We start from the raw sequence: 10,264 nt of genomic DNA on the forward strand, positions 1-10,264 counted from the left end.
TTTGGTTTGTTCCTTGCTCTATCCTCTTTGATGTTTCTCTATCAGTGTGAGAATGGAATGTGCCTCCAGCCATCTGCCTTATCTCCGAGCATGGAAGAAGTGGCGCAGAGAGACTTAAGAGCCTTGGAAGTGGCGCCTTATCGCCCTGTTCCCACAGCATTTTCACATCTGCGGATTGGCCTGTTTGAACCATTGGGATGGACAGTTGGGGTGGGGTTACTCTTGATTCTTTTGACCTATTGATTCATGCAGGAAACCCTCAGATCCTGCCTTCTATTCCTGCTGTCAACATTTCCCAATAAAAGTTCCTTTTGAAATGATGTCCATTTCAAGAATTCTGCTTTCTTGGGAGGACTGATTTAGGCAGGTCCTTAAACACTCTGTGTGTGTGTGTGTGTGTGTGTATGTGTGTGTGTGTGTGTGTGTTTGTGTTTGTGTTTGTATGTGTGTGTGTGATGGATAAGATTCAGAGAACAAGATGACTTTGGCATTATTGTATTCCTGTTAACACAGATAATTCAGACAAATGGACTATATCAAATAGCCTATAACAACACTAGATGCACCTGAAAAGAATCCTCATTATTTACCAAATGTAGATTTAAAATGGAAGGGTTACTTTAGATTCTCTTAAAATATGGTAATGGAGGCAGAGTGTCAGGATTTTCTTCCTGTCTGGTAAATACAGTGTAAGAAGGCACCCCTCCCCCAAAAAGTTACCCTTCAAAAAGAATTAACAATGGCACTTTCAAACTGCCACTCACCCATTGCAAAGTCTCTACTGTCTTGCTCGATATCCAAAGTAGGTTCTTCACTCTGCCAAAATAAACTGTTCCCTGTGGTCTGCCTGCTCAACATATTCATTATATGCAAATAAATCTGCTCCAATTGGCTACTGGTTACTGTGGTAGAAACACCCTATCTCCTCCAGGCAATAGTCACAATACTCCACAGCCATTTCATCCTGAATTACTAGGTTGTCAGTTTTCCTATGATAGGTTCTTAAAATGCTGAATTTTTTTATTAGTTCACTAGGGAACCATTGGTTTTTTTAAAAAAACAAAAAAACACAGGTGGATATTTTTTTCCTTCCTCCCATTAGGTAAAACTGAATTTTGCAAGTTTCCTTTCTAACCTGACAGAATGGAATATAAAACTGTTGAGTATATGTGTATTTTTACTACCAATCCACTGATAGATGTGCCAAATGGAAAGTGTCAAGTGAAAGGAAATGGAAGATCATACAAAAGATATATCAATGAATACTTACTCAAAGATGAATACCCAAAACTTACCTGATCTGAGGTACCGGGTTTCCAGCAACCCTGCACTGAAGTAGAACCTTGCTTCCTTCAAGAATTTCTTGACTCCTCAGTTTATGGATAAATTGAGGGGGAGATAACTGATTCTGACTTTCTCTTGCAACTTCATTTTGAGAGACAGTCTCACCCATCTGAGACCCTTCTTTTCTTTGGAGCACACATTCTTTAACCTGAGTGACTTCTGGGATCTCATTTTTAGGGATCTCATTTTTTAGTGTGATTTCTAAACTTGTTTCAAGTACTGAATTCCTTAAAGAATTTGACAAAGCTAATTGCTTGCTCTTAGGAGAAAGATATCCACTATCAGGAGATGAAGAATTTCCATTTGGACTCTCAACTCTCATCTTGGCTGCTTCGTGAAAAATAGAAGACAGTTCTTCAATCAAAGTGGAAGCTTTATCACATAGCTTATTCTTCAAGGGGACATTACTTGCCAAAACTGATTTAGATTTAGGGTTCCCCTTTGGGGCATTTAAACTATGCCTTTCAGCATTTTTGAGACTTCGGATAAAGCTGGGTCTTGCAGGCAGCAGGGGAAAAGCACTTGCTTGTTTACCAGTAACATTTAAAATATCACTTTTTCCATGAGAGTATGCATTCTGACCCTGCTGCTCTGTGGGAGTTTGAGATGAAAGCCACAAGGAGGTGGAGCTGGTTGCGCAATTTCTCTTGGAAGGATAACTGTCATGTGCTTTGGCTTGTCCAGAAGAAGCATTTTCTGCTGAGTTTGAAGAAGTGTTCAAGTAAGGGTACTCTTGCTTTTCTTCAACAGAATTAATGGATTGATGAGCAAGTTCAAGGCTTTTGTTTATCTCATCTTGATTAAGAAAGGCAGATAATTCATTTGAAAAGTCCCCATCTTGTATATCTGATAGGGAATCATAAAAGAGTTCATAACGTAATGAATCCTCAGAATTGTTTTCATAGTTTCCAACATAAGGGCTTTTCTCAAAACGATGAGGCTCTTTCATAATTACAGAGAGAGGGACAGGCTGCTCACAACTTCTGTCCTGCATGCTGGAAGAACAACAACAACAAAATCTTGTCTCAGAAAGACCTGGGATTTTATCTAATTTGTATCCTTTCCTAATCTAGCATTGTCAATAAAGCAAAGAAAAATAAATAAAGCATAGGTGAATGTCCCTTTTTTTTTTCATTAAAGTATGTCCTACTTGTGCCGGCAGAGAGAGCTTACTTTGGATGCTATTAGTCAAAGAACTCTGTCTGTCAGGATCCAGAAGAACTGCAGCAACTGCCTTTTGGAACATTTTACTCTCTAAGGTAAGATCTACCCTCACCCTCCTAAATACCTGGCTCAGCCAGTTGGTCTGGGAACCAAATGCGGGAGGTGGCTGTTGGATTGATGGCAGACTCCCCCCCCCCTGGTCTCTACTCTCCACCCGTCCATTTTTTTGTTATCACATTGATGTATTCTTGTGCTCTTTTTCATTTTTCATTTTATTGTTCTATTATCTTACTTCTGCTTTGCTTACACTCTGTTTATTTCTTCCTTACTATTATGTAAGCTGCCTGGAATAGCATGGTGAGATAGGCAGCAAAAAATGTATATATCTTTGGCTACCAAAATGTTAAATGTAACTTCTGCATAGTTGGAATGAACTTCAGATGTTTTATATAAAAACTAAATATCTCCTGTATTACTAAGATTGATTCTACCATTAAGCATGGTCAAGCACCTCTTCCCCATGATTATTCTGCTAGTCTTCTTATCCATTCCCTTCTGTTGGAGGGCCTAGCCTTTTCTGATAATCTACACCAGTGGCCCCCAACCTTTGGGGCACCAGGGTCTGGTTCCGTAGAGAGAGGTTTTTCCACAGATTGGAGGGGGCATGGTTTCACATGCTGCCTGCATCCTGCAGATGGAGCTTTGTTTGTTTGCGGCCCCGTTTCTGGCATGTCATGGCCTGGTGCCGGTCCACAGACCAGGGGTTGGAGACCCCTGATCTAAATTAACTTGCTGCTATACCAGATTATTATTGAATTCTGTCCATAGCTAGCTATTCAATTAGCTATCCAGTCAGCTTTCCTATATGGAATGAGGGAGGAAGGCATCACCTTGTCATTAACCTCAGCCAATAAAATGTCTTGGAGAGAGGCCCAGTGACCCAGATGAGAGGTGGCTGGCACGACCCACCTGACAGGCAGCCTGACAGCCCCCCCCCCAGGAGGTGGACCAGCGCAGACCATCTGAGAGGTGGCCCAGTGACCCAGCCCAGCAGCCCAGGGACTTGGAGATTCTAGGACAGGTGTTGAGGCAGCTGGAGGCCAGCTGAGGGGAGGTGGCATGGTGCAAACGGAAGCCAGCTGACCAGCAGTGGAACAGGAGGCAGCAGACCAGTGGCTGAGAGCAGCGTGGTGGACTAGCTGAGCTGCGATGGCACAGAGCTAAGTGGCAATGGACTGGAGCGCCCAGAGCAGCACATCATACTCGAAAACACCAGCAGTGACCAGTGGCAACCAAAGAGCAAGAAGGCAGGGAGGAAAGGGATAAGTACTGTATAAAACACTTCTAGACAGGGAGGAAAGGGATAATTTTCAAGTCAGGGAATAGAGAGCTAAGAGCAAAGCATCTCCTAGAAAGCAGCCAGAGATTTCCTGCAAAAAGAAGTGCATATCAAAGGGCACATTTTTATATATTGTTACATTTTTAAAATAACTGTTAGAATTTAATTTTTTTAATTAGATTTTTTTCTAAATCTGTGGTTAAATCTTTTACATTCTGAACATTTATAAACTTTTAAAATTTTAATCCTTAAATGAACTAGCAAAAAGAAATGTAGTCATGAAAAAAGAGATTGCACTGTTGTGATTTGTAACACATGTTCCTTGTATATACTTATACCCATAGAAGACCCAAATTACACACGTACCAAATGTAAACTAAATGAATTACAAGTAGTCCTCAACTTACAACAGTTCATTTAGTGACCGTTCAAAGTGACATGACCATTTTTCACATGATCTCCATGGTCATGTGATCAAAATTTGAATCTTGAACTGTGGCTAGAAAGGTCGTAAAATTGGGCAAAACTCACTTAACAAATGTCTCACTTTACAAAAAAATTGGGCTGAGGGGCGGGGCCAGCTGTCAAGAAGAACGGGTGTGTTGGACGACTCTCTGGAGCATCCACACTCGCTTTCGACCGTTTGACGGACCCTTTGAGGTCCCGGATTTCTTGGAGGGCGATCCGAAAGCAGGAGGCGTCCTGAGGAGTGATCTTTGGCGGCGGCCAAGATCAGCGGACTCAGGGAAAGCCTTGGAAAGCCGAGCGGAGAAAGGTGACGGCCTTTAATGGCCGCGAAGAAATGACAGCAGACAGCTGACCGACTGTAGCGGTGATCTAGCGGGATAGAGACGTGACAGATTCAGTCAAAGTAATCCTGGCGTCTTAGTAGGAGTGATCCAGTGAAAAANATATATATATATATATATATATATATATATATATATATATATATATATATATATATATATATATATATATATATATATATATATATATATATATATATATATATTCCCTCCTAACATTAAAAATAGAAGATCGATTCCTGGGTATGAACATATTTTTAAAAGACAACAAAGTGATCACCAGGAAGTATAAAACAATACAGTTTTAATAAATAAAACCAAGCTTTCGATGGCCTAAAACTGCCATCATCGTCAGAGTATAATCAGGATGCTGGGATATATATATATATATATATATATATATATATATATATATATATATATATATATATATATATATATATATATATATATATATATATATATATATATATATATATATATATATATATATATATATATATATATATATATATATATATATATATATATATATATATATATATATTCATTACGATTTATTATCCATTACGATTTCTGGGGGTAAGCTGTTTCACTGGTTGATTGTCCTCACTGTCAGGAAGTTTCTCCTTAGTTCCAGGTTGCTCCTCTCTTTGATCAGTTTCCAACTAATGTTTCTCGTCCTTCCCTCTGGTGCTTTGGTGAACAATCTGGCCCCCTCAGCCCTGGGCAGCCCTTCAGATATTGGAACAATGCTATCATGTTTCCCCTATTTCTTCTTTTCTTTAGACTAGCCAAACCCAAATCCCATAGCTGTTCTTCGTATGTTTTAGTTTCCAGGCCTTGGATCATCTTAGTTGCTCTTCTCTGAATTTTTTCCAAACTCTCAACATCTTTTTTGTGATATGGTGACCAAAATTGGCTGCAGTATTCCAGGTGTGGTCTAGAAAAGTGCATTTCAACTGATCAAAGGCAATGTATGCATCAAGGGGAAAACCAACCAAATGTGGTCAGTGTTTGTAATATTTAATAAGATTTAATATTTTTCTAATGGGATCTGAGACTTGTTTTCTTTTCACAAAGCTATATTGGTCCAAAGTAATATAATTTTTTACAAGTTCTTTCAGGCTCATAGCTAATATACACATAAAAAAAATCTGTGCATCTTTATTTAGCAGAGGAATTGGCTTTAAATAGCTACCTTTGTTGGATCTTTATTTAGTTTCAATATTGCCACAATTATTGAGTCCTGCTCATTACTGTTTTTAAGAATGTTGTTATAGGTAAGGACCTAATTTGTCTTTATATAAAAAGAATTACAGAGTCCATCAGGTTCTGATGATTTATTAGCCTTCAGATTCTTTATAACACTGAGTATTTCCTGACACAGCAATATCTTTATTCAAAGCTCTTCTCTGATCTAAAGAAATGGGATTTAGTGAAATATCTTTGAGGTAGTCATCTATTTCTTCTAAATTTGGATTATCTGATCTATCCAATGTCTGGCAATAAAATTTCTTTAATATAATGTGTAACTTAGGTAGGTGAACATTTATTAGCATATTCATATTACTTTTGATTTGTACATAACATAGTTTTATTAACTTTAGACAAATTATTTTTGCTTACCCCAGAACATACAAAAATTATTCTATATCCTTTACACTTTATTTGATTTGTTTTCTAAACAAAATACATTTTTTCTTTTTAAAGTGCATAGGAAGATGATTGGCGGAAAAGTGGCTGGATTCCACTTATCACCTTTGCTAAAAAATCTGGACTGTTACAATTCAAAGCATATAAAAAGAAGTACCACTGTCAACCCATAGTGTGGAGAGTCTGGATAACATAATCTTTAAAAGAATAAGCGCTAGAGTGTTAGGACTTAAATGTTTTAAATATTTATTAGTCATAAATCCCAAAGCCAGCTGGAATGCATTAGGTTTTTCTTTTTAAAGCCTTCAAAGCAAAAACAGAGAAAGTTATTAGTTATGGTCCCTTCCATTACTAGATGAGAATCAGGTCAAGAAGGCAATGATAATTGTAAGAGGCTGGACTGCACATCCTTGAAATGAGCCAGACACTAATCAGATATAACAGCATTTAAACAGCTAAATGCTGTTTAGCTCTGGATCTACCCTGAATGTTATATGCTAACTTTTCATAAATTAGCTTTTTTGGGAATAGGTTTTTAAGGGCTGTTGATTTATATAGATCTTGATGAATAACAACAAAAAAACACCAACAGAAAGCAATTGATTTGTATAAAAGTATACTTAATTACTGAATTCTGCCATTAATTTGGCAGAAAATATTGGGATGTACAATCTATGACTCTACATAATCACATACATTTTTTCTTTGTATTCTGTATAGTTTCAGTCTGGAGCACAATTGTATACTCAGCATTTATTAGGTGAAAGACTTGGTGGCATATTCTTGGTGGAACAAGTCATAGATAGAACATCAGCTGAACAACCAAAAACAGTCTCCTGTTATCCTATATTAAACTTTCTCACCAAGAAAAACATGCATGGTTTCCAAAAGGGATATAGAAATTAAACTGAAGAATAAAGAAAAGACTTAATGGAAAAATTATTTGAGTAAAATCATATTTTGACTTCCCATTGGCCATTCCAGTTAGTCAACTCAGTTTTCAACCATGCAAGTTATGATTATTTGCATTAATCTTTGATACGTGCTGCTTTTTTTGCAAACTGAACAGATACTTAGTACTTTTTAGGAATGATAAAATAAGAGAAGAAAAAAATGTGGCTTTGATTCCAAACCTTTTTTTTCTAAGAGGCCACTCCCTTTCTTTTCATTCCTCATTACAAATTAAATTATTCCCAAATATTATAATTTTCAAATACCAGGCTTTTACAATGAATATTCAAAACTTGAGAAAATATATAGAACATTGATAACTGATATATCTAACATTCTCAATTGAACCTTTTATCAGAATTTTTTTTTTTTGAATCTAGTTGAAGTCATTGCATATAATCTCACAAATAGTGGAATGCCAGATAGCTGTGTTCTCTCTATTTCTGGTTGGTAATTATCCATGAACAGATTTTTCAGCACATGTCCATTGTTTGGGGAATATTTTATCATTTATTTATGGGAACATATTGCAAATTGCTGAATGCTCCTTAAGTGCTGACTGCAGATTTGCTTAAAAATGTTTGCTTGCCTCCAGGTTGCCTTTGGTGACTAAGTGCTGATCTTTATCTTTATCTATTTATTATCAAATATATACACTGCCCATATCACTGTATGAGTGACTCTGGATGGTTTCCAATAAAAGAGACAAGAGTCTTTATCTAAATGTAGATGAGTTGAAAAATTGTAGGAGCCATTCAAAATGGAATTCATAACTGCTTATTAAATGTTTTATGATATATAATCAGTGAACTATATGAGAAATTTTGTGAAATACTTGCCATTTGGGGAATCTAAAAAAATAACCATGAGCTGGTCCATACTGCATGTTACTACTAGGAGAGGGAGATTATTAATTGTAAATACTGAATGTAACAAATATTTTGACCCAGCTGAGAGTACCTATCTACCTAGCAGAACAAATACAAATACTGAAGGTTATCTTCAAATAGAATTAGTCATTTTTAATGCACCATAATTTTATCTTTTTCTTGATTTGATGACAATTCTCTATGTGAAACAGAGAGGTGCAACTGAAATCATTTTATTTGAAGACTGGTTTTTAAGATTTAAAATGTGGGTGTAAACAAAAAAAAGATGAAACAGCAAGTATTTAGCAAATCAAAATGCCATTTATTTAGACTCAATGGGAGCTATTTTCTACGATGCTCAGAAGTGTACATCAAAGCAGTTAAGGCAGAATAGGCTTAAAACTGACAAAACATGGTGTTGGTAATTGCAGATGCTTTTCTTGGCAGTAATCCTACTGCTGCTTGAAAGAGATAGTGGTGCTGGCTAAGAAGAACAGATGACACATTTTAAACTGGCAGATAATCAGAAAGAAAGAAATTCTTTTCAAGTACCAAAACAGCCCACAATGAAGCCCACAGAAATACTTTCTAAAAGAATCTCAAACCTAACTATGTTCAGTAGTAACAGAGAACAATTATTTGGGAAGGAGAAGGGAAGACTGGATGGGATGGAAATTGGTCTCATATTTTTTAAACAGAACCATTTCTGCCAAGCCCAGTTCAAGAACAATATAGAACAATCCAGCTTAAGTCCAGCTCTTATTTGCTCACAGCATATAGACAGAATCTTGCCTAAACAGGAACCACAGTATACTAGTCTCCCCCTAACAGATATACCCTAGGAGATTCTAGGGAGTGGCATCCTAAATGTCTTCCTCTATCTCTGATCCAGCTCTAGACAGCCTACTACATAGTCTCTACATCCCCTCTTGGAATGTTTTTCCTCCTTCTTGGTAAACTGCTACTTCACTGTGGTCCATCACATCATTTCCCTTTTGTAGGCACAATTCATCACAGCTTCATTGAATTGTAGAAATCATTCTGATATATTCTAAATGGTTATGACATTTATATTTGTATTTATTATTAGTTGTTTTATATTATGGAATTGGTAAACTTTAGAATATCTACACATATATCCTAATTTTGAGGTGATGTTTAAATGTATTCAAGGTTGACTCAGCCTTCCATCTTTCCAAGATCAGTAAAATGAGAAGCCAGATTGTTGGGGACAATATGTTGACTATAAACCACTTAGAGAGGGCTGTAAAGCACTGTGAAGAGGTATATAAGTCCAAGTGCTATTGCTATTTATATAATTGTATGTTGCAAGGGATGAACATCACTTGAGGGTTTGAAAACCATGCCTAATTGTTTTGACCATCCTGAATACCAAAGAATGCTATGAAGTTATAGTGTGAGATCATTAAAAGGTATATGGCTAAAATTTTGAGGTCGTTTTCTGGTACCTAAAAACAAATCACTCCATATATTTTCCATAAAGACTCTCCCAAACCTGAAAAATTAATTTAAATCACTCTGTCAATATTCAGCATTTCATCTCTAAATTTTGGGATACTATACACCTGTACAAGCCATGGACTGGTCACCTCTGCTGTAAGCTAATATTTCTGAAATTGTTCTGGCAAAAATATTTGAACATCTTGAAAATCCACAACTTTGTTAACCACAATGGTTGGATTCTGTCAGTCTCCCAAGGATACACAACATCATCCATCTATCAAAGTCTTTCTCACATTCAGTTACACAATTACACATCATGCTAAACCATCAGTCACAGTTTAAAAATCACAATCACAACACAAAATGACAAGACTAAATGCTTAGTACAATATATGAACCTAGGAACAACCCATACAGAGGCTCAATTCTCTACCTTTTTAATTAAAAACTAGTTTAGGTTTTCCTCATAAACGAAGGCCAGAAACAATTTTATAAAAAATTACATAGCATTATTAGTGAATTTGATTATGATAATTTCTGTATAGTGGGAGACTTCAATGCGATCAAGGACAGACAACTGGATTATAAAAGTGATAAGATTAGAAAAGGAATTAGACCAACATTACCTAGTACTTTCTTAGAAATGGCAGAGGAGTTCAACATTCAGG

At 36.5% G+C, this 10,264-nt stretch overlaps 1 protein-coding gene across 1 annotated transcript in view; it reads right to left on the reverse strand.

Moving 5' to 3' along the window:
- Positions 1 to 1,118: 1,118 nt before the first annotated feature.
- The window catches only part of LOC107287979 (palladin-like), a 42,606-nt gene continuing 33,460 nt past the window's right edge, over positions 1,119 to 10,264 (reverse strand). Inside the window, exon 2 of the mRNA XM_015816550.1 lies at positions 1,119 to 2,339. Within this exon, the coding sequence (XP_015672036.1) occupies positions 1,292 to 2,338 (1,047 nt within the window). The 5' untranslated portion in view covers position 2,339 and the 3' untranslated portion in view covers positions 1,119 to 1,291. The remainder of the gene's footprint in view (positions 2,340 to 10,264) is intronic.

This window comes from Protobothrops mucrosquamatus, unplaced genomic scaffold (genome assembly GCF_001527695.2).
Source record: "Protobothrops mucrosquamatus isolate PMUCROS unplaced genomic scaffold, P.Mucros_1.0 scaffold464, whole genome shotgun sequence".
NCBI classification, from domain to species: domain Eukaryota; kingdom Metazoa; phylum Chordata; class Lepidosauria; order Squamata; family Viperidae; genus Protobothrops; species Protobothrops mucrosquamatus.